The 26,215-nt window shown below is 36.8% G+C and overlaps 1 protein-coding gene across 2 annotated transcripts in view; it reads right to left on the reverse strand.

The window, feature by feature from the left end:
• LOC306882429 (furin-1-like) overlaps nt 1-26,215 on the reverse strand; it is a 106,469-nt gene that overhangs the window by 37,558 nt on the left and 42,696 nt on the right. For both annotated transcript variants that reach the window (XM_079437037.1, XM_079437038.1), the window contains exons 3-6: nt 21,426-21,524; nt 9,292-9,387; nt 5,467-5,595; nt 5,307-5,383 (exon numbers count right to left, since the gene is read on the reverse strand). In XM_079437037.1, the coding sequence (XP_079293163.1) occupies nt 5,307-5,383; nt 5,467-5,595; nt 9,292-9,387; nt 21,426-21,524 (401 nt within the window). The remainder of the gene's footprint in view (nt 1-5,306; nt 5,384-5,466; nt 5,596-9,291; nt 9,388-21,425; nt 21,525-26,215) is intronic.

Here is a 26,215-nt window from a genome sequence, read left to right on the forward strand (position 1 = left end):
TAAGAGTAGTGGAACACTTGATAGTCACAATCTGTAACTGAATAAAAGCCAGCTGAAAATATATATATTGTTTAAAAACATATGGCAAAAGTCAACACTATGGAAGCCCGTTCCCGCCACCTTAAGAAAATATATAATTATGTAAGTCATAATAATGAGATACTTTCTCATAATTATGACTTAGTATCTCGTTATATTGAGAAACTTTCTCTTAATAATGACTTAGTTTCTCGAAATAATGAGATACTTTCTCATAATAATGAGAAAATTTCTCGTAATAATGACTTAGTTTCTCGTAATAATGAGAAAATTTCTCGTAATAATGACTTATTTTCTCGTAATAATGAGAAAATTTCTCGTAATAATGAGAAAATTTCTCGTAATAATGAGAAAATTTCTCGTAATAATGAGAAACTTTCTCATAATAATGAGAAACTCTCATAATGACTTATTTTCTCGTAATAATGAGAAACTTTCTCATAATAATGACTTATTTTCTCGAAATAACGAGAAACTTTCTCGAAATAATGAGTTGCTCCTAAAGAAAAAAAAAAAAAAAAAAAAAAAAAGACTTACTCGACGCATGCGCAGTGCATGAGTGGCGGCACGCTAGCGACATCTGCTGGTCAAAGCCATGCAGGAACACCGCAAACATCGCTTGTTCTGTAATCTAAAACTGTATAATATATCATTAAATAACGGTTTCAGATATATTATCTGCATGTAGTCTTTTGTTACTCTGCCAGACAATGAAGTTCATGGCTTCAGATATAGAGGAATGTATTCCAACAAAAATCACACGCATTTTATGAAGAAATGAAAGCCATATAAACTTAACGAATAGACGTTAATTTCGATGATTTGTTAGTTTTTTATTAGCGGTCACTTTCCATATGCATCAAATGCATAAGCCCACAGTAGCCCAATCTCCTCTCGCTAGCACAAAGCATTATTGTTCGTTACCACAGCAACCGCTTGGTCTTCAGCATCCCACACCGCTTCTTGCAGGACATGTGAACGTGAAAAATGCTTAATGTGGCTTAAAGTACAATGCCTAATTCATGATACAGTATTATTGATCATGCATACAGGCAAGCATAAGAACCCAGAATCTGAACACAACACCCAAAGTTGCATGTTAAGCGTTTTCCTATAGAAAACCGTTATAGAAAATGCTGCATAAGAGTTGCTGTTTTGCGTTGCATTCATATTTTGGGTCCACCTGAATGTCTGTATATACAGTATGCATGATCATTAAGTTATGTACTGAATTTGGTTCAATCTGTCTTTGCACTTCAAGCCACGTTAAGCATTTTTCAGGTTAAGCGTTTGTCCTGCAAGAAGCGGTGTGGGATGCTGAAGAATTAACAAGACTACATGCAGATAATATATCTGAAACCGTTATTTAATGATATATTATACAGTTTTAGATTACAGAACAAGCGATGTTTGCGGCGTTCCTGCATGGCTTTGACCAGCAGATGTCGCTAGCGTGCCGCCACTCATGCACTGCGCATGCGTCGAGTAAGTCTTTTTTTTTTTTTTTTTTTTTCCTCTTTAGGAGCAACTCATTATTTCGAGAAAGTTTCTCGTTATTTCGAGAAAATAAGTCATTATTATGAGAAAGTTTCTCATTATTACGAGAAAATAAGTCATTATTATGAGAAAGTTTCTCATTATTACGAGAAATTTTCTCATTATTACGAGAAACTAAGTCATTATTACGAGAAAGTTTCTCAATATAACGAGATACTAAGTCATAATTATGAGAAAGTATCTCATTATTATGACTTACATAATTATATATTTTCTTAAGGTGGCGGGAACGGGCTTCCATACAACACAGAACCGCACGAGAGTGATTAATGTATTAAGGTGCTTGGCATTGTCAACTGATATGATTATTTCAATAAACAATGACGATGCAGATATCTAGAGAGAAAGATTGGCAAAATAAATACCACTGATTAAAAATAAAAAAATAAAAAAAATAAAATAAAACACTAAATACATCTGTCTGGATGTGTTTAAAGACCAGCTATTTTTAAAAAATGCAGACAGAACACCATGCAATTAATCGGATTATTTTAAATGAATTAAACGCCAGCTGACTAATTATTATATGAAAGACAATTTTTTTTAAATGTCGTCATATGCAAAAATGTACAAAAATATCTTAAAAATAGCATAAAGAATTTACAGGCAAAAATAAAATAACCAACATTATTCACACTATCAGTTCTGTTTTTCAGAGCAAAAGTATGAAATTACAAAAAACAATAACTGTTTTAGGGAAAAGTACTGTTCAGAGATGAAAGTATGAACAGAAAGGCATTTATGTGGCTTCAACACTTCTCGCCACAGCTTGAGTTTCTTCTGAAACACCACACTGACTCAACCTGCCCCACTTCTGTGGAAACGCACTAAGGAATTCAAAATGCGTAATGCATTATTTAGTCACTTTACAACACGACCAAGGACTGTTGGAGCACTGATAAATGAATGTTTTACAGAAAATCCAAATCTGACACTGAGAAAGGCGTGCTAAAATCCACACAATACAAACACTAGGGCTGGGGGATACAGTATGTGTCAATATTTGTCACCCTTCAAAAGATATTTGACAAAAATATCGAAAACTTAAAAAAATATCAGAATAAAAGCCTTAAGACATAATTTCACCCAAGCCCCAATATAGCGTAGAACTGAAATGTTTAATACAAAACATAAAACAGATTAAAATAGTAAATAAACATTACATTTTGCATTTTTCACTAAATTAACATAAGGGAAAAACTGTTTATACACCAATAAAACAATACATAGCAGCCTAAAAATATATTTATCTACATATTTCTTGCTCTGAGTACCAAGAGTATGAATTGATTAATGGCAAATTTTGAACTAAATGGTCGAATTAAAATGTAAATCAATAAAATAATTGTTAATTCTTTTGTACAATATAAAAAAAAAAAAAAATAAATAAAAAAAAAAAAATCACAAAAATGATTTGCAATAATTTTTGGCTGTTTAAAACCAATTGCCACAAAATAACTGCAAATCATTAAATAGCAGCATATGCATGTACTGTATAACTTGCAATTATTTTGCAGCAGATTAAAAAAAATGCTAAATTGACAATATACACACTATGCATTTGCAATGATTTTATATTGTACATATGCATCTACATTAACACACAGGTTGGTGACATTCAGCGCTTGAGAACTGAAAGTGTTCACAAACGTTCCCTGCTACTGTTGCAAACCTAAAACCAGCTTTGTGGTTCTGTGGTAAAAGATGCAAGAACTAGATCAGTGCGACGGTAAAACACCCATATGGAGTGCAGCATGCTAGAAAAGAGGAGTAAAGCGACAAAAAGAGATGGGTTTCTGGGGAAAAAAAAAGTAGCGCATTCAAGAAGGGGAATTTCACAGCAGGGGTCAGAAGAAAACATGGCAGCTAAATAACGTGTAGGACGAACAAAATTGCTACAGCTATTGAACTACTGCTACTAATGCATCTCCTGCTGTCTTTGTATTATCAGAGAGACATTTTAACTGATCTTTAATGCTTTATAGTGACTAGGAAAGTGTTGTTTGTGTTGTAAAATCACTTGCGAAAGGTTTTAAAAGTCAAACTTGATCACATTTCAACTAGCGCCAAAGATGTCATTTCATTAGGGCGCATTATAGGAGTCACGCCAACATGGCATGCGCTGTGGGGTGCTTCCATTAAGGCAACATGGGACAGCCCCTCTAAAACCTACAAAGCCATGCCATTCAGCACAAGACCTTTGATTTCAACCCACTCGTAACTATACGCTTTTCTGCCTGCCATCACCAATCATGGTTAGCCTCAAATTAAAAACGGCTCTTTGGCTGGTATCCCAAAAAAAACCCCAAACTGAAATAAGGACAAACCAGAGTTCAACTCTTCATTTAATGACAACAGAGTTTAGCCATGATCGTTAGCCATAATGTCTTGCTTTGTAAAATTTGATGGGTTTTACTCAGTTTAGAGGGGTGGTGGTGAACAAACCTGAGCGTATAAAGGTATAATTCACCCAATGAAATGACTGTTCATCATTTGAACATTCCAAATGAATGTCATCATTTGCTAACCTTCATGTCACTCGAAACTTTTATGCTGTTGTGTGTTCCATGGAACCCCCCCCTCAAAAAAAAAAAACAAAAAAAAAAAACAAATCTTTGATACAAAAGGACCTCAAGTTGATTTAAAAAAAAAAAAAAAAAAAAAACATATATTTTTCTTTAAAGTACAATTTTAATGAACTATTTCTTTAAAGTAACCCATTCTCAACCCCATTCTTCACAATTCAACCTAAATCTTTGTTGATTTATGAACTAGGCCATAAAAATGGCCAGTGTTGTGGATGGCCATTACCAAGACAACAAAACACAATCCATGGAGAGAACTAAATTCACAACACATCAATCACAGAGAAACTAATTTCCCAGCAGCAAAACACACAACACAGAAAACAGCCAGAGAAAGCTGATGCCTACCGCTGCAACCTCCACACTAGTCTCAAGAGTATTACATATAAATGAATTTAATTTACTGTAAAAATATGCTTTCGGCAAGATGATATGACCCTACGTACTGTAGGATATATGTGAAAAGAAAACCGCTCCAGTCGAGTAAGATCATCAGCTATGGTATATTTCAATCAGTGTGAACGGTCAATGCATTAATGTAATCAAGTAACTTCTTTTGTTGCTTGTTTTGCATCTTTGTTGAGTAAATTCACATTAACCGCAGCATTTTTTGCAGGAAATTATGTATTAACTCATTTACATATTAAACTGCATCTGGCCAGGAGTGACCATGTGTAACACCATTAAATTTGTAAATGGTGCAACAAATGAATGATGAATGAAAATCCTAATTGCAGATCGTGATTCTGAAAACGATAGCACTACCATTTGCTTACTGGGTAGGCAAAAAAAAAAAAATCAGTAAAAGCCATTCCTGTCCAACACAAATGGGCTTTGGCTACAGCACTAATCACACTATATTGCAGGCTGTGTATTCCTGCGCCCATCTCCACTCTGCAGGGGAAACCTTTGGCCCCATTAAGCAAAGCAGTAAATGTATAGTAGTATTCATACTTTAGCTGGTCTTATGCCAGGAGTTTCATGCCTAGGCACAAAATACAGTGCTGGCTAAAACGGGAAAAACAAATACGAACAGTTTGAGCTGCCAACGGCCCATAAATCGCTGGGTTTGCTTAGGGGACCTAAACTAGGTTTACGGATTACAGTAAATGATGCATTGAGTACCTGTTATCATTGAGTTGGGTGTATCGAGGTTGAGGGTCTGGGTCGCCATCATTAACATCATAGCTAGCATCTGGATCCTGAGAATTTATAAGAAACATTTAGTGAAGTTATTTTGTTTTGGGTTATAAGGCATATATAGTAGATGTTTACTCAAACTCACATAGTTTTGAAGCAGATCTGGGTGGTTTTTTTCAATTCCATCATCCAATATGGACACAACGACGCCTTGTCCAGTGAAACCCTGCTTCCAGGCTTCCTTTACGTTGAGGTCACGATGATCTTCGTTGTACTGAATGGAAAATAAGAGAAAGAACAGATCAGCATAGATGCCACTTCCCTCCTGCTAACTACCCCGATGATGCAGAACATCAACCAGTGCTTGAGGATCATCTTTCATAAATCTTTCACTTTTGAAGCTCACATCAGCTCTCTGATTCAAGGCTGCAGTGTGCCGTTACCTCAATACCGCATGGCCTCCTGTTCTAGGCATGAAAGATGCTGAAACTCTAGATTATGCCTTCACGATTTCCTGTCTCCGTTATAGCAGTGCCCTGACAAACCTCAGGTATGGAGTTTATGGCTTGCTTGCCGTCTTCGTGTTGATAGAGATTTTACTGTACTGTTTATATTGGTTTTGTGTTACACATTTTTTTGCCGTTAACGTGTTAACGCATGCGATTAATCTAAAAATTTACGCATTAATATTTTAACGCAAATTAATCGTTTGATCCCAACTTCTTGCCGTCATCGCAGCGCGGAAGGTAATCTATCATTGCCTGCGTCCCAATGTGCACACTATCCATCCTAAATTCTGTGTGACATTAGTAATTTTCGATACTATTTAGGGCAGATAGGGTGGATAGTATGCACTCATACCTGGAGGAGGTGTGAAAGGTGTGAAAAGTTCTCTTAAACTAGTTTGTCATGCATTTCTTTATTTCAATACATTTACAGGTAAATCCTAGTATTTTAAATTTAAAAATACACATTTAATGGTGATGGCTAATGAGAAATTTTAAATAAATTTACAATTTAAAATACATAAAAATTGAATGCAATGTTTTAAAATGATTTAAAATGCAATTTTCAGCACCCATTATCACAGTTGAAAATTTCTTGCTGCTTAGTACTTTGTGTGTGTGTGGGGGGGGGGGGGGGGGGGGTGACTGTTTTTACTGTATTTTTGATCAAATAAATGCGGCCTTGTTGAGAAGAAAAGTTTTAAATATTGATGATGTGTGCGTGCTTATTGGGCAACAAATCAGCATATTAGAATGATTTCTGAAGGATCATGTGACATTTAAGAGTAATGATGCTGAAAATGCAGCTTTGCATCACAGGAATACATTACACAGTTACATATTATAAAATAAAAAATATTTTAACATTGTAATGATACATCACAATATTACTGTTTCTACAGTATTTTTGATCAAATAAATGCAGCCGTGGTGAACATAACTGTAAAAAAAAAAAAAAAAACGTCTTGAGAAATGATTATAGCCAAGCCAGAAGCCCTGTCAGGCTGACCATCCACCCACTGTCAGACTACAGAGATCTGCCCTCTCCCACTCCAAATGCATGTCACTCCACTGCAGAAATGAACGTGGCCACCTGAATTTATCTGAGCAGAAAATTGAATTTATTTTGCTGCATGGCTTCTTGACTTTCCTCTTGGTCACAGCATCACTGCTCTCTTCCCCAGGGAGGTCACAGGGAGAAATTGAAGCCAGGAAGGTGCTGTCAGGTCTGATGACCCCAAAATTATACACTCTTCTGCTTAAACTGTCAGTTCTCTTCGTTTGACTTGCAATCCCAGGATATTTCTTAAGCCTATATCAGGCAAAATGATGCAATCTCGCCTCAAAGGTCCAGTAATAATGGCTGAGAGGTTGATAAATTGCCGCTGACGACCTTCGGTCAACTGTTGCAATAGCAGCAAAACTTTCTCTGCATTCCATTCAGCGGAAATGTTATTGAGTGGATTCTAACCGTTTTACTGATAAACATGATGGATAACACTGCCATGAAGAGGGGGAAAAATGCGCTGAGAAATTGGAGCTCAGACTACAATTTTATTGTTTTTTTTTCCCCCAAAGTCATGACATTTTCCCAAAATGTGAATCTATTGTCTCCTTGGTTCATTAGCTGGAACGAAACGTCCGAGTCTGGTGAATCACCACTGAATGCAGAATGACTGAGGAATGACTAAACACAAATTAACGATTCTCATTACACTGCAAGATTCTCAGAAATGAGATATGAAGGATATAGAGATTCTTAACTACTTCAATAAATATATATTTAATACGATAAATATTTTATAAATAAGCAAAAATAAATAGATTCATAAATTCATTCATTTATTATCTCTCTCTCTTTCCTTCTTTTGAGCAATTGAGCAAAAAATGTATAATGTTGAAAGGGTGTTTACAGTTATGATCAAATCAAGGCTTTTAAAGGGGTCATATGATGCGATTTCAAGTTTTCCTTTCCTTTCTCTTTGGGGTGTTACAAGCTGTTTGTGCATAGATAACATCCCTAAAGCTGCAAAGACTAAAGTCTCAAAACCAAAGAGATATTTTTTATAAAATGTAAGACTCCTCCACGCCCCCTAAAACGGCTCATTCAAATACGCCCCCACATGTCTGTGTCACGAGGTTCCTGCAGTGCGAAAGGGCCTTGTTTTTGAAAGAATATGGTTTTAATAAAATGGTTTAAAATTTCAGAAAATTTTATTTTATGCGATTAATCTTTATTAAATAAAGATGCTTAAATTCAATTCTTTCTTACTCTTTCTTTCCTTCGTTGCCTTGAACAGGCCTGTAAATTACCATTAAGTCTTTAAAAAGTGCACATTAACTCAATGGTCTTCTTAATAGTAAAAGTATCGAGATAAGAGGCCGTGAGGAAGCAATGACAAATTGTAAATATTGTCTGTAGCCTGACGGTCGATATTAGAGTATCAGAGCTGATACATAAGCATTGTACGACTATCATCTTGAATCATAGCTTTCCAACCTTGACAGAGAGCAACTCATCAACATTAGCTACACTTCTATGCAGCCTAAGAATCCATTAATAATCTGAATATTAGCTCAATATGAAAAATACTTTGTAAACACCTCAATTGGGAAAAAGATATAAATTGAGGCAATCCATATGAAATTTCTATCCAATTAAAAGAGGTAGTGCAGATCTTGAATAATAACAGAAAGATAAATGCCATTTATACCTTTCAACCAGACTACATTTACAACAGGACTTACAACATACTTTGAACAAAGAGAGAAATGTTTGTGCACATACTCTCATCCAGAGATGTCTAGTTAGAAGATGAGGCTAATATTTACGCAAGACAGAATTGGGACACTTCTAATTGTCTTTTCAAGTAACAAACAGGCAGTCATGCACATGTTTAGTCAGCTGACTCGGCCGCTTTCTCAGCATTGCTTTTCTTCATATTTTATTGCTATTTTGGTAGTTTGACACCACATGCTGCTCTTTGCTCATGCAAATGTGTATTTTCATCTGCAGAGTTGAAAATGAACACTACATTCAAAATCTGCAATTACAATGAAATGATTTTGCATATAAAATCGTGCATATAAACAGTCGTGTTATTTCAAACGAATATGGCCACTTCAAAACAGTGACACAGAAGGACTGTTATCTCAGGAGAGGATATGCATAAAGACTGACAGAAAGTGAAGTCCAGCACGTCTACAATGTTTCCGAAGAGCCAAATCACAACTGGCTGATTAAACATTAAGCTCCACCGGATGACCATAATGGCAACAAGTTCACTGTTACACAATGTCCCATTTAATAGGGGCAAAAGGAACAGAGTCCTATGAATCCAAACAGAACATTACAACAGCCCACCCAGACCATCCGGTCTGAGCGGGAGGTATCATGCTTGCAAATGAACAAACACTTCACAAACACACGTGCGCACAAACAAACAGATGAGCCATTTACTCACCAAGTACCACTGCTGTGCAAACTTCGGATCGGTCGGCTCAGAGTAAATATCCCTCTTCTTTCTTTGTTTCACGACCTGCTGTTCCGCCCACATTACCTTGAGAAACAAACAGTCAGAGACATATGTTAACCACTTGTTTCCACTGTTTCCTTTCCATGAAATCCAAAATAGGTAGCTTTTAATGAAAATCAATGGAACATTAACAGTAATAATAATGGCACCAAATCTGCACAAAGCAATTAAACATGGGTAAAAATACATGAAACTGCATTTAAAAATCTTCTGGAACATGACATTGTGCTTGTGTGAAATACAATATTCAGTTTCACTAATAATATGAACACTGAAGTATAAGAATGCATTTTATTGCTTAATATCATTTTCCCATGCCATGAAGCCTTGGTAATGTCAGCAGAAAACGAGAAAGTTGATGCATTCTGACAAAAGAATAACAATGATGAAATTTGTACAATACATCATAGTAAATATGGTCAATTTTGATTTCATGTGCTGACGAAAGCTGCTGACGGACACACACAGTCCTGTTCTCGGTCTCCTCACAATCCTCCTCCACTTAACACAAAGAAAGAGAGGCCTGTTGAAAGACGGGAAGCCGTTTCTCTGGGGCAGTGACTGCTGCAGCGGGGCAGAAAACGCAAACGGTGTCACATTATGTGATTGACAGCTCAGCGCTGCTCATGCCAGAGCTCACTGCTCACTGTCTAGAATGACTTTTAGGGGATGAAATGGACAGACATGTGACAGGAAAGTGAAGTGAGTGGTCAGAAAAAGAATGACAGGCCAGTTGGAATGTTCACAGCCCTTAAGAACAACCAGGACACATTTGACCCACCACTCAACGTCCCTCAAGGTCACGCAGTCATAATGAAATTTACCAGCAAATCATCATATAATTGACAGAAATGCTCTATATCGGCTTTATTCAGGTAAATTGGTTAATATTCAACCTATTCATGTGTGTACTAACAGCTGTTCAAAGTTTAGGTAAATGTTGTCAGAGGTTCTTTGTTTGACTTGATTGACAAAATCAAAAATTTCCTGCAACACTTTAGTTTAGCATTACAGTTAATATTGCTTAAACTTGGGCTTTTGGGTATTTATTCACATTCCTAACCCCAAGATTAAAACTATAGCATTTAACCCACATCATTTGTGCTATGTATGAAAAGATCTTTGAAAAATAAAAAAAAAATTAAAATATAAATTAAAAAGAGCTTCAAATAACATTAAGGTTTGAAGCAAATATTTTTAGACTGTTAAGATCTTTTTGAACATGCAAAACCCACTGATGGTATCGCTCAGACTCAAGACTGAAACACACACACACACACACACACACAAAAGGGGGGTTGGATAGGAAGCTGCATTAAGATCTGAGGCTGAGTTATTGGGACTAGACATGTTGTCTAAACATTATATCACTTTTCCCCCTGTTGATTAATTAGCAAGAGTAATACGGTAATTAAAAAAGTAGCACACATAAGCGCTTCTAACTTTTAAAGATCGACCTCATCTGAAATCAAGTTCAATTAGAGCCAGTACTCTGTTGGCTATGCAATGCATAATGAATAACCTCATGACTGATGTTGCTTCATCTATGACAGCTCTGATGTTTTGACTTGAGCCAAATGTGTTTCAAAGAGAATATGAATGCTGCCAAAAGGACTCAGAAATACGAAATGGATTTCTGAAGCTATGAAGATGGACCGAGTGATACAGAACAGAGTTTTGATAAAATCTTCACTATAAATGGAGTCCGGATGGAAGTGATCTGGAATATCTTAACTGGAAATGCACATAATGAAGTCCGTTGCTTAAATCATATTCACCGAAAACATTTATCTACCCATTAAGACTAATACACGCTTCTTTCTTTATATCATTTATGAGATTTACATGACATAGTACAACATGGAACTTGCACGCATGTTTTTTTATTAGAAAACAATTGATGTAAAAAACTGCATGAAGACTGCGTGGTATAAAAAGTAATTAGCATTCTAAATTTTTTCAATAGTCACTATTGTTTGTGATAAAACTGGGCTCAAAAGATTGCCCTTTCTGAAGCTGAAGGGAGCGAAAGAATTCAACAACAGGAAGCGGAGCAGGGCAGTGAGGGGAAATGCCACTGGAACCCGCTGAGAGGGCAGGCAACAGGACCGACACACTTTACAAGGGCAACCTCTTCACACAACTGCGAGTTTCATTTCACAAGGAGCGATTCCCTTCACAGTTATAGTCATTTGCATCATCAAATGACCAGAAGTCAATCATTTTAAAGGAGTCGACCTTCTGCTGCCTTATGAGCGACAGTGACCACTGATGATGCTGCAAAATTAAACAGGTCAATTTCTCATCTAAACGAGCAGAGACACAATGTGACGACAACTGCAAAGCAATCCCACAAGGGCTGTCAATAGTTGGAAAAAACGAACTTTTCACTGAAATATAATTATGCTCTGATTAAAAAAAAAAAAAAAAAAAAAAAAAAAAAAAAAAAAAAAATTCAGTATTCAGTTAGATGATTTTAAAATGAGCAGTCCACAAGATGGTGCAAAAAACAAAAACAACAAAACAAGACCACCATGTTATATTGGTAAAAACAAATATGGCTGTTAAAGTGCATTTGATTTTAAACTGAAGTTCCTAAAATTAAAGAAACCAAAAGATTTAAATTACAGATTTAATCCAGTTCCAGTGTTAATTTTCAAATTTGTTTTAGTCCTAGTTTGTCTAGTATTTTGAAAATATCCTTTAAATTTAGTAAATACGATATGACAATATTGACTCCCTTTAATCAACTCTAGTTTGGCCAAAATAGCACTGAATATTATTTTAACTTGTAAGAATTACAAAATGAACCAAATATTCATAAATTTTATATATTAATTCAAACAAGCATCAACAAAATTGTGAAAACTGCTCGTTGTGAAACCCTGATCTCATGAAATACTAATGTTACAAACGAGCACACTACTTTAATGATTTACTGCTTTGATTAATTGTCACATTAACAAAAAGATCAAATTCAGTGTGACTTGTGAGCACGAGCAGTACAGTTAATTACATGATAGATTTGTATAAATTGTAATATGTTTATGTTGTGCATTTGTTTAACTTCAAGGACACAGGACAAATTTTGGTGAATGAATTAAACTGCTATTAAAAGTACTTTAGTTTACCGGTGTTCAGCAAGTGGTGCAATTACAATATTTACTATTACTGGATTATTTGAAATACTAGAAATGTCCTTCTAAATTTTTATCAACAGTATGTAAATTAAAATGGTTGCTAGTGCTCACTACACATCTTAAATTTGAATGCACAGTTTTTGCATTCTTATTTGCATTTTTATCTTAAATACGTGGCTGGAATTGTAATTTGACAATTCTACTGCTCACCATTAAATGTTTTCTCCTGATTTTCAGTTTGAACATAACAGTTCCACAATCATTGGAGAATCAAAGGGTGTTGGTTCACTTGGTGAGTGGCTGTTAAAGGAACACTCCACTTTTTTTGAAAATAGGCTCATTTTCCAACTCCCCTAGAGTTAAAGGCCGATATGGCTAGGAACTATATTCTCATTCCGGCGTAATAATCAAGGAGCTTTGCTGCCGTACCATGGGTGCAGCAGGCGCAATGATATTATGCAGCGCCTGAAAGTAGTCCCCAGCTAGGTAACTAGTTATGATATAGCTGGGGACTACTTTCAGGCGCTGCATAATATCATTGCCTCTTTGGCAATTTTTGAGCAAGATGCTAATGGTCTAATCCGATTCAATGATCTATGCTAAGCTAAGCTAAAAGTGTAAAAGCTAAGCTAAAAGTATACTTTTATAAAAAAGCAACTGACAAATGAGAAATACACAAATGCGAAGCAAGGCCGTAGTACCATGAGTATAAAACAGGCTAGAAGTTAGAAACCAGGGCTGTGTATTGGCAAGAATCTGGCGATACGATACGCAACACGATACAGGGGTTGCGATACGATATATTGCGATACATTGCAATACTGTAAGCAAGGCGATATATTGGGATATTTCTTATTTTAGGAATAGGATATCTTTAGGAATAATGCCATCTTATTCTCCAAGGATTGGACATTTGCGAGCAGAATGCTCGGAAGAGGGGACTGTGAGCCCTTTTCCTGAGTCTGTCTCGAATCTCAGCGCGTTTCCCGCGGTGTTTCTTGATCCTTCGCCTCGGGGGGTTGTTGTTTATCTCTGCGTTCCGAAGAATCTCCAGAGGCCACTCTGGATTCGTGGCTAAAGTGTCTTAGAACAGGTTGGTGTAGCGGTTTCCATTGTCCAAAAGTGTTTCTATGTTATAGGTGATCAGTGCCGACGTGAAATGTGTAAAAAGAGAAAGTAAAAGTAAAAAAGTAAATTGAAGCAAAATCTAAGCGGAGCGGCCTGTACGGCGTCCGAACACAGCGGCGCCATTTTGCCCAATCTAAACATCCCGCCCCTCAGCCGCATGTACTCCGGTTGTATTGTAAACAATATCATCGTCTATATTGCTTATCAATTTGAGCCCGAATGAGAGACAGAGGACATTAGTGAAGAGGATCGCGCAGAACCTGCGCAAGCACGGCTTTTAATGGTAGGCCTATTTTTTCAGGATTGAGATCCGCTGCTTTAGAACATTGATTTTGAAACTTATGAATCCATTAGAATCATTTATTTACTTATTAGAGGGACAGTGCATATTAATAAACACTTCTGTCAATATGCCAGAGTTAGCCAGAAGGCTATTTTTCACCTGCAGTCCCTAGACAGATGGTAAAAGTCACCCTAAAAAGAGTAAAATTACATATTTGTATAACAATTACAATACATTTAGTAAAAAATCCTATAAAAGCTAAGATGTACAATAGAAACATAACAGACCAACAATCAGACAAACAAACAAATACATGAATGAACACACACACACACACACACACACACACACACACACAAAGCAAGAAACCAGCAGGGGGCAGCGACAGCAGGTCTAGTAGTAAGCTAATGTTGACAGCTCTGATTATCAACGAGCCATTTCTTTAACTGGATCTTAAATGTACTGTGTGCGTTTAGATTTCTGATATTTATGGGGGGTGAGGTTCCACTCAGCAGCCGCTCGAACAGAAAAAGCGGTTTGGCCAAATACACTTTTCCTAAAGGGAATGATACAATCTCCCCTCACTGCACCTCTGGTTCTACAATGATCAGCTGTTCGGATGTTGACAAACTGGTGGAGAGGAGGGGATGATAGATCATGAATAATTTTATAAACAAGACAGATTTGCATATTTTACCATATTTTCCCAGCTGAGTAGTCTCTATTTTTGTAATATTGGACAATGATGAGAAATGCTTGGTTTCTTATCCAGAATTTTTACAGTTCGTTTATAAAGTGATTGCAGAGGTTTCAAAGATGTAACACTAGCTTGTGACCAAATAGGTAAACAGTGAAAAGATCAAAGAGTGCATGTACATTGTTGCTGCCTGTGTGGACAATTGATGGCGAATGCGTCTAAAGTTACCGAGGTTGAATTTGATTCGATTACAGACCCTTTTTACATGCAATTTAAATAGTAACTTTGAATCAATTAAAACCCCCACATATTTGTATTCTGACATGATCTGCAGCCTTTCCCCTGACACAAAAACATCTGGCTCAACACTGAAGTTATTATTTGACTTGGCCAAAAACATTGCTACTGTTTTTGATGTATTCAACTGCAGGCAGGAATGCTTCAACCAAGCTGTAATATTGACCATGGAGTTAGTGATCTTCTCAGCTACCTGAGAGATATTACTACCATGAACATAGACTACGGTGTCATCAGTATACATCTGCACGGAAACATCTTTGCAGACAGACAGGAGGCAGGGCTCCAAACTGCGACTAAAATGGTCGCATTTGCGACCAAAAATATTAATTTGCGAGTGAAGTTTTTGCTGAGGTCGCCACTGGCGACTATATATAATTTGCATGAAAGGACTTTTTTCCCGATTGTTTTGCGCTCACATCTTTTGTTATGTTCACGTATTAAACTTACATAAGACGATGCGCATCAAAGTTTTACTGGAAAAGAGTTTCAAACAGTCCTCGTCTCTGCCGCACACAGTCTGCTGAACGCAGTGAGAGAGACCTGAAAGGGCCTGTTTACACCTGGTCACTTCATGCATTTTCTCTGATCGGATATCTAGATGATTTGTTAAAACGTTTCCCCATTTACACTTGGCCACATAAATGTGTCTTCGCAAAACGGATATAAATCCGTTCTTCAATTCCCGCTTCATATGCAAATATAACGGAGTTCACGTCAATGAAAGCAATGGATAATTTTATTAATTATCAGCTAATTTCAATATCAAGAGAGCGCGCTGCATCAGCACTGGAAAGATAGGCTAGTCTCGCTACTTTTAATGAAGAAGATTGTGTGTTGAGCGTCTGCGGCTTACTTTCAGGTTCATTCAGTTTGCGCGTCGCTTGCTGAAGAAATACTCCGCTACTCATCCGCGGTGATGCTTGTTGCATTGCGCTGTCATATCTGACTATAACATGCCATATAGCCTATAAAACACTCACACGTCTTATTTTAATATTATGGGAAGAGTAAAATTACCATATGTGGTTTCAACAACCAGATGCATTTACACTTGTCCGGTTTCGCCCAGACCACCTCCTGAAGTGGTTCGAGCGATTGGATTTATATCCGTCTCGAATGCGTTTCGGACGGCATTTACGCCTGGTCTTTTCAGGATCAGATAGCTATCCGATCAGGAAAAAATGCATGAAGTGACCAGGTGTAAACAGCCCCAAAGTGCAAGTGCAGAAAAGCCGTGTCTATTTCGTGCACAACTTGAACAAACTTCAACAGGTAAAGCTGTCAGCTCTGTGGATACTGGCAATATCGTCAACAATTCTCATTTATAATCATTACTAATATGGCTTCTTATCGAGATCTTAGTCTATATGCTGTGTTCTGTTAATGCATGGACTTCCTGTTATTTGAAGCGCACTTGCCATCCAGTAATCGCAAAAAGCTTTGTGCTGTCTTTTTAATAAACAAAGTATCAGCTTTAAAATGCTACGAAATTCAAATGATGCGGTTTGGGTGCTCTTTAATGCGGACCACAAGCGCACACTTTCGGTAATATAAACACCAGTACCCCGCGTCCACACGGTCCGTGTATGCGTCCGGATCGCGCGAGCGGAGAGTATCGCACTTAATGCTCAGGCGCGATCTCTTTAGCACCTCAGTTAAAGCAGCAAGTGAACCCATTATATATTTCGATTTACTACTATAGTATGAAATGAACATGATCAAAAGGTAGGCAATAAGAAAGCCTATAGTACAACTTACTGAAATGTTTTATGTAAAGGCTCATTCAGTGTTTCAAACTGAGGAAATGTATAAAGCTTGTAAACATTGCATTGTAATACATTTACCTCAGAATAACCACTCCGTGTCCATAAACTCATCAGTCAGCTAGAAAAATAACTATAAAGAGGAGCGTTTTGCTATATTTATGCGCTGTTGCATATTAATATTTTTACTTATTCTGTTGTACATGATTCAACTCCTCCTATAAAATTGCATTTTACTAATGAAGAAAAACAGACTGAATGTGTGAAAGACGTGACAACATTTATAGGATGCACTGCACTCAGTTGCCAAGTGATGCTTATGGTCCATGATATTGGTACAGATTCTGTGTAACGAACAATTCTTTGTGACTGTATATTTCAAGTTGTAAAAGACATTTAATTCACACTTTAAGTGAACCTTAGTCCCCCGGTCGACCTGATCATCTACAAGATGGATTAAAATGCTGATAAAGCCTAGAAAAGATAAGACAAACACATGACAAAATGATTGAAATGTTAAAATAGGGGGGAAAAATAAAATGATAATAAAATAAACCACTTTTATTCTGTGGCACCTAAAAAAATAATTTGGCGCCTAAGTTTTTCTTTTATAGGAACCAATGGCTCCTTGCTCGATTTTTTTGTCTGGAGCCCTGGGAGGTCATTTATATAAAGTGAGAACAACAATGGTCCTAAATTTGATCCTTGAGGACCGGTGGACAGACTGAGAGCCACTGATTTAAATGACTGGACTCTGATGTTGGAAACGGTCAGTGAGGTAAGACTCAATCCATTTAAGTGCATCGAAGGAAAAGTTAAAACTGCTTAATTTTGTCAGCAAGATTTTATTAAGTGTCGAAAGCCTTCTTAAGATCCAGGAACACAGCTCCAACAACCCCACCTCGATCCAACAAAGCTCTGATGTTTTCAGTAAAGCAGCAAATAGTAGTTTAGGTGGAATAAATGGCTCTAAAGCCAAACTGCATAGGGTGGAGAGCAAAGGGTGTGGTATTTAGATGGTTCATTTGTTTTACTATCAGCTTCTCTGCAATTTTAGACACAATGGGCACTATACTGATGGGTCTGTAGTTTGACATGGAATGAGGATCTCCACTTTTGAAAACGGGAGTAATAACAGCTGATTTCCAAATACTTGGGAACATATTTTGTGAAATAGACTGATAATCTTGGTAATGGGGCGTGTAACTGTTGTACTGAGCTCCTTGAGCATCACTGTATCCATACCAAAATTATAATTTTTTTCCTTTATACGTTTACTATTGAAATGTTGTTGTATGCATTTGTCAATTTTATTTAATTTCTGTATTTTCTTAAATGGGTGTGTATAGAGTATTTACTTTATTTCTCAGCTTGGTGAAACGTCCTCTGTTAGGAGTGGATTTGTTTTTATTTGCTATTTTTAGGGCTTGATCTCGTTCCTTCATGAGTTTTATGATATCTGGGTTTATCCGGGGTACAGGGTTTGTGTGTTGTGTGTGCATGATTTTTTTGTGTGAATTCTTTAGTTCTCTCAAGTGTTTCTAGAAATATTATTTTTCATAATCGACTAAAGATAAAATGTCTTCCCATCGAATTTGATTAGCTGCAGCTACAAAATTTTGATATTTACTTTTAGGAATTGTAATTTCTTTTTTTCTCTAGCACAAGGATGGAAACATTTTCTAGTGACAGGAGTTAAATTGTTGTCCGAATATTGAATGATTTTACAATTCTTTCTGGCCTATTGGTAAACATGAGATCGATTTGTGTCTTGGAAGAGTTTGTTATTCTTGTTGGCCCACGAACAACTTGTGTTAGATCAAACCTGTCTGTGACTTGTTTGAGCTTTTTTCTAGAGGGTTTGTCCTCCCAATTGATGTTAAAATCCCCCATAATGAAAATTTATCAAAATTGCTTTTAACATCTTTTCAAAATTACCATAAAAGCTGTTATCTGCAGAGGGAGGCTTGTAAATTACAACAAGGACAAAGGAGATTTGTGGTGAAAGGCTGAAACTGAGAGCTAAACATTCTAACAGATTACAATTTGGCCACTGAATTGAGACACTAATGTACTTTTTATATAAACCGTCACTCCTCATCCCTTCTTTGATCCCTCCCCATCTTTCCTGTAGATGTTATAACCAGGAATATTCAGAGCTGCTAACTGAGCATTTTGATTAAGCCAGGTTTCAGATAATCATTAAAAACAAAAAATGCAGATTTGAATCCAGTAACAAATGCTGTATTTGCTCACTTTTAGACCGTATGCTTCTAATATTTAGACGACCACCTAGAAGGCCCTTTGGTTTAGTCTTAGGGTCCCACACTGTTCACGAATGATTGACAGTCTGAAACACCTCCCACTTCCTATTCTTTGCAATCCCTGGATTTAGCGGTTTCCTGTTTACATTCTGCATCACTATGGGGAAGTGTGAAGCACACGCTTTTGAAGTGATCGCAGAACCCTGGGGTCTAGCCAGTTATACCCAGCATACACCCCAGGCCCCGACGAAACACAGGATCCACCTGACGTCCCCGCGAAGCCAATCGCTCCGCAGACTCGCCCATCCGTGATCCCCCGAGGACACGCCGCACTCCACAGAATTGCGATTCATACAGTATATGAATAGATTTTTACGTGCACCCCAGTTTTCTTCCTCTTCTCTAAAGCAGCGCAGCATGGCCTCACCCCATTCGTTGCTTGTTCCCGTGGGCGGGGTTTATCTGGGTTTATAATGTCACTAACCCGGAATTTTGTTGTAGTCCCTTACCAGCCGTTCGCTGTAGGCAATGCTCTGCTAAAAGACAATTCCTCCCTTTGCATTGAACTTTGAGCTTTGTAACTTCACAGATGTTGTTTATGCGCACGACTACATTACACACCAACAAAAGTTAAAAAGATGAAATCGTATAGGACCCCTTTAAATATACAACATGACTGAAATAATCTGACAGATGGCAAAATAAATGGGAACTAGGACTTCCAGTCTATACTTAGAAACGAGTATAAAAAAAATAAAAAGTAAATAAAACAAAAAGCCTCCAGCATATCTGATGCAATTCCCAAAAGACTGATGTCTTTGACAATGCATGAAATTTAAGAGGACAACTAGCATCATTGCACCTCAAGGACTAATCATTCAGCGCTCACGAACAAAAGCAACCATCTCGAGGGAAGTCGCTCTGCTCCTGGAGGCCATTCGCACTGATGGAGCGTGGCGCTGCAGCCATGTTACAAGATGGACTTTTTAACCCCCTCTAGAAAGTGAGTAATGGGCCATACGGGTCCAGTCCGTGATTTCCATTAAGGGGGTTTCTAGCCCTAAGCAGTCCTCTGGCATTAAAATTGCAGGGTATGCGTTTCACGCCGCATCAGAACTCAACATCTGGACCAGAAAAGCAGTTAAGCAACAAATGCTGAGGCTGTAGTGAACGTACGCAGATGTCAGGCTGACGCATAGTGAGCAACTCAACTTTAAACGCTCGTATTTCAAACAAGTGACAAGAGAAACCAAAAGAGTTTTATTTGGTGCAGAGGGGAAGAAACTGAGGAGTTTTGATATACAGGTTTCACGAGAACAGCATGTGAGGGTGCGAACGGAAAGATTCACAATAACAGAGGAGAAAAGTCAAACATCAGAACATAAAACAGCAAGGTTTCTAGAAAGAGTTGGGAAAAGAGAATTTTTTTTTGGACAAACCGAAAACGTCTGCCCTCAATTCTTTAGAAGATGAGAAAAAACTAGAAAGGAGAGAGTACTGAAGAATGATGGGTGAAATAACAAAAATGAATGACTTGAAAATTGAGTGTGCTGGTCCTGGTGCTTCTGAAAATTGAGTGTGCTGGTCCTGGTGCTTCTTTAAAAAAAGACTTTGCAAAAGTGGTCTTTAGTTGAAGTCCCTGATGAAACAAGGTCTAATGAACAAACAGAGAAACTTAAATTGAGGGCAATAACGAACGTCCAAAGACATGCAGTGTCCTTTTAGCTGAAGTTGAAAAAAGAGGTATGCTGCAAATATAAAATAGTCATATAACCCCAAAAAGTGTCATAAATCAGCACAATGCAAATAACTTGCTTTAACAAACTTCACTTGCTTCAAGGCACTTTGCATGAATACGGTACAAATTAGGAGCTGAAAGTCCCACAAGAATACTGAATGACGCGTTTAACCTTCATAAAACGTTAATTATCAATCTCAGGAAGTCAAACTAAATATTATACGAATAGTTTCGCTTTCTATGGAGGTCTGCATTTTTTGCAACCCTTTCATTAAAACTCGTGACATACAGTCTAAAATTACATTTATTTTCTAGTCACGAATACTGAACGTCAAATTTAAAGACAAACAAACTATAAAGTGTGTAGGATTGCAAATGTGGGCATAAGCTGCCACTCACAGGGCGACGTTGGTCCCAAAAAAAGATAATCATGCAATCTTAAAATTTCGCAAATAAATTGAGCAAACGGAATTAGATTATATAGATCTCATGCTCCAAATTCTGTACCTTTCTAGGTTTCACTATTTTTGTCTAAAGTGCCTTAAATAGCAGCTTTTAGCAGCTATTTTTAGTGTAAAATTTCTGTACTTTCTTTGAGATGTATTCAGATCTCAACGGTTTCAGTATTTTTGCTTTTTACTTCATCTGGTCAAGGATTTATCAACATAGCCTTTGAGTGTGTTTGGGGGAAAAAAATGTCAGGAAAGGGCTGTTCCGAGGCGGATCCGGATTCTACATTTCACACATACCTGAGGTTCTGTGTGCAGACGAATGTGTGTTCCTCTGTGCTCTGATAAAGACCTTTTCACCACTCTGCGGTGCCTGAAGTGATAATAATCTCCAAAAACCTGAGGGGGAAAAAAAAAACAAGGCTACATTTAGCTCACAACATCCTACAGATTTCTTTAAGAGGGGGGGGGCTGGTAAGTAAAACCCTTCAACTTTTGGGTGTGTGTGTGTTCATTTTTTCACCAAGTCATTTTGTAGATTCAAAACATCTTAATGTAGTTAGACAACCAGCATGTTTTTCACTAAACGACCACTAGAACACACCAATATAAACAGTATTTTACAGTAACATTACTACGTACATTTAAAAAGTATGCATTTTTTTTAAAAAATACATAAAATGCCACACTTCCATAAACGTTGATTACTTAAAACAAACTGTTTGAAATTATATGGAAATGAACTTAATAAAACTGAACTGAACTCATAAAAACTACCTCCATTTTTTACTACTCAAAGGGAGTTAAATACAAAAACTAAAATTGACATTTACTCACATTCATGTCATTCAAAACCTGTATGACTTTCTTTTTGATTTGAAACGCAAAACAAGATATTTTGAAGAACGCAGGGAATCAGAAGAAATCAGAGCCTATTGACTTCCATATCAAAATCGCTTCGTGTTACAAAGATGATATAAAGTTTTGAACAATATGAGGTGAGCAAATTATGAAAATGTTTGGGTGAACTATCACAACGTTTAATTCAATTGCTTGCTCACAAGTCTATTTCTGTAACAATTTAAATGAACGCAAATGAGACCCCACTGAAGATCACTGCTACAAAGCCTAGCTGTGGACCCAGGCATGACCTTAATGATCCAGATGGAAGAAATAGACAAAAAGAGAAACACAGACAGCTGTACATGTCCAACAGCCTCAAGTACAAGTAACACTGAATGAGAACACTGACTCTCCTGTCAGTCGACTGCACAATCACACATGACAAGATCATCCAGAGGGCCAGAGGCATCAAACAGGCACTGCTGCAGATCGATTTCTCTCTCGGTTTGATGAAAGCTAAATGTCTGGAGTGAGCCGGAGTTCATGCGGTCATGCTATAGATTCAGACTACAGAAAGGCAAAGATCTAGCAGACATCAAAACAGCTGTAGAGCAAGACACATGCTCATTTGCAAGACCAGAACATTGATTTTACCAGAACAGGTTTAAAGAAACCTTCAGCAGTAAAATAAATACAGACCAACCCAAAGGTGAACTACATCTTTAAATGCTAAATTCAAAAAGGTACAAAAAAAAAAAAAAAAAAAAAAAAAAAAAAACTCACAACACCCACTGCAACAAAGCCATTCTTTATTCAAAGGGAAGTAACATGTAATAGGAACCCCTGTCAGGATAGACCGAGAACAACGGCTCTACATTTATTCTTCCATGACATCCTCAGCATACAGGCTGGATTACAGCATGTTGATGCAAACATCTCCACCCAAACAAACCATTGAGGCAATAAGCCCTTGACAAAGCAAATTTGACAACTTGAGACCAAGTAAATATCACAATCATAGAAATCAAACACAGAAGGTTAAAAATAAAAACCTTAAAAGCAAAAAGCCAAAGAGATGGCAGACTGAATGAAGAGATGAAACATTCGCTAGCGGTTAACGAGAGAACGATAATGACAGAAAATAACACAAGAATCGATCTCGAGGAGAGATAGCAAAAAGAGGGATGGGTGATAAGCACATTCAGAGCTCTGAGAGCTTTGTTAGTCACAAAGGGAAATAGACTGAGGATGAGTATGGGTTCATTGTGTAAGATAAGAGGCCTAAAAAGATGAGCATCAATCTCAGACGGGCCTGAATCCAGCGGCTCCGGGGCGCAGAGGAGCGCAGATGGAGATATGCTGGCCTTGTCATATCAGACCACCATCAGACAACCATCTCAACTGCCTGGAAACATGCGAGAGGAAAGGCATGCGGAGGAGAAAAAAACCTTATTTCTACACTAAAATTTACAATCCACATCTGAAAATGATATCAGTGTTGGTTAAACAGTTGGCATGCCTTTGCAAAATCTGTTCCTTATGTCTGGAAGCAACCTACACATTCCAGCTCTACTCTTCGGACCAGACTACACCAGAATAAATATTTGTAATTATTTACTTTAATTACCAAAAATACAATAGTTTGTCATGCCCCACGATTTGCATGCAACCCTTTAAAATGCATGATTTGCTTCCTTAAGAGACTTAACACAAATTGGCTACAGATAGGTGTCCCATTACTTTTAAAGCATTAGAGGCAGATGTTTTTGTAGTGAGCACCAACACAAATTATTATTTAAATTATTCCAACATGAAAATCAGCTAGTTCTGAACACATTAAGCATCTGTTACTAAAGTTATTGTAAGCAAAATGCTAAATGAAAAAATTAAATGGAACAAAAAAAAAAAATCAATTTGTTTGAAAGTTATTTAATTTTCAAATCACTAAAAACCAACAATGACTCACAGAAAGTGAACTCTAGTTAAAACTTAACCTTTAGTCTAGGATGTAATTTTAATTTAATAAAATACAAAATAAAATACAATCAAATTTATTATAGACTTCAATGATTTAACTCATGATTAATTGTCATCGTTTTATAAAATAAAATAAGATGAAAAGTTAAACAGCAAGATAAAATAACAAAAGGACAATAAGAAAATTACAATAAAATAAAAAAGTTAAGATTAAAATAAAATAAACTTTTTTTTATTCAAACATGTCCCTTTTTTCAGGACTGCTTATGAGAAACGGAATGAGGAATGAGATCTTGCAACTATGAGCAATTAGACTATGACCTGTAATTAAAGAATTTTGTAAATCTTGTATTTACGATATTTACCTGAGCATTAGCCAAGGCGCGAAGGCAATGCTAGCATGCAATAGCAGATGTGCTAAAACATGAGCCACATTTAAATCAAGACTCAAAACTCATCTGTTTAACTGTGCATTTGTTGAATGAGCACTGTGCTATATGTCCGAACTGACTGCAATGAATTTTATGTATAATCATTCTTTAAATTTATTTTAAATCAATTTCTATATCATTTTAAAATTCCTTGTTTTTATTATTTTTATTTCCATGTTTTTACTGATTTTTAAAGTCTATTTCACTTTCTTTTATGTAAAGCACTTTGAATTACCACTGTGTATGAAATGTGCTAAATAAATAAACTTGCCTTGCCTAGCATGCAATAACCACATAATAACGGCATTATCTGACATAAGAATCTGACCTCACGGTCTGATTCATCGCTTAGGGGTTGGACTAGATGACACAGCTCTAATGTGTGGGAATCTGCTGGTCAGTGCTATTATCTAAAATTAACTTCCACCTTCCAACTACCATTAACGTTCCTTGCTATCTTCTCTTTAAATGGAAGCAAACACACGCTCAGCAGTTGAAACTTTAACTAGTAGGTAGAATAATAAAATGGAAACAGTAAGTTGTAGATAAGCTAGAGCTGATGGAGGAGAAACAGATATTTACTGTGGGAAATGTGCTAGCTCTGAGAGCAATTACAAATCAAGGGAACAATCCATCTGACTCATTAAGCAAATGGAGCAATTAGTCTCTGCAACTGAAATCAGTCTCTATAGATGTGCATCAATGTCATGCATCAGTCAAATTTTTCCATAAAGCATTAATATAATTGGCCAGGCCAATTCACCAGCTGATATCTGGATATTTTTCTGCCAGCTTCCAAAATCTACCAACAGCATTGAGAAAAAAAAAAAAAAGTTTCTGCAGGTTTTAAGAAGATAAATTGATGAAGCAAAACAACAATGGTAAGATTATGACTAAAACCGCAATCTCATGAATATGCATTTTGATTTAAAGGAGTGTATACAGTTGCATTGTAAAACAAGACCAAAACAGAGGAAGATTTTCATTTTCAGTGCATTCAACATTTAAGGCCATACATTTATGAATGCAAGACTTTCTGCTCTGATTTAAGGACTTTTTAAAGCCTTAATTTGTGGAAAGGCAAATTATGACTTAAAACCCACAGAATACTGAAAAATATCACACTGTAATATATTCTAGTGACACAGCAACTGTTTGACACTATAAAAACCATAAACACTTTAGAAAGTATAGAGACAGTAACTCATGGTCGACGGTATTAAAAGTACAAATCAAGCACCACTTGCATCAAGCTGATTTACACTCATCACTTTTTTTAATGTTAAGCTGTCAGACAAAACAATGAGTAAAGAATGAAACTGCTAAAGCATTTATTGAGGAGAGCTGTTCCTGCATTTCTATGAGAATCAGCACTGAAAGGGAGCTCTGTGCAAAAACAGTTTATAATAGCATAATTTATCTTGTAATGAGCCTGACCTTAAGATACGCCAGCAACCACTTACAAACTAAACAAGGACAAGGGCAAGTGTGAGAGCATGATTACGGAGAAGTCTAAAAGGAGATGTTTCAGAGAAACTCGATGACACCCGTGACATCGAAAAAATTTTATAGCCCATTTACAGCTTTTGGTTAGAAAAAGTGCTTGTCCGTGTTTATAAAGTCTTAAGAAACAAGCACACCCCATGCCAGCAGTGTTCACTAGAGCTGAAGCATTTGCCCGAAAACATGCTGGAAAACAACAGATAACTAGAAGCTTCCCTTAATAGCAGAAGGCCAAACCTGCAGAGAAAAATTGTTGAAAGCAGCAATGGTCAACCGAAGCATTTAACAAAGGTTGTGTCAATACAATATTAAATAAGTGCATTTATGATTGATTAA

The sequence above is a fragment of the Barbus barbus genome (genome assembly GCF_936440315.1).
Source record: "Barbus barbus genome assembly, chromosome: 2".
NCBI lineage: Eukaryota > Metazoa > Chordata > Actinopteri > Cypriniformes > Cyprinidae > Barbus > Barbus barbus.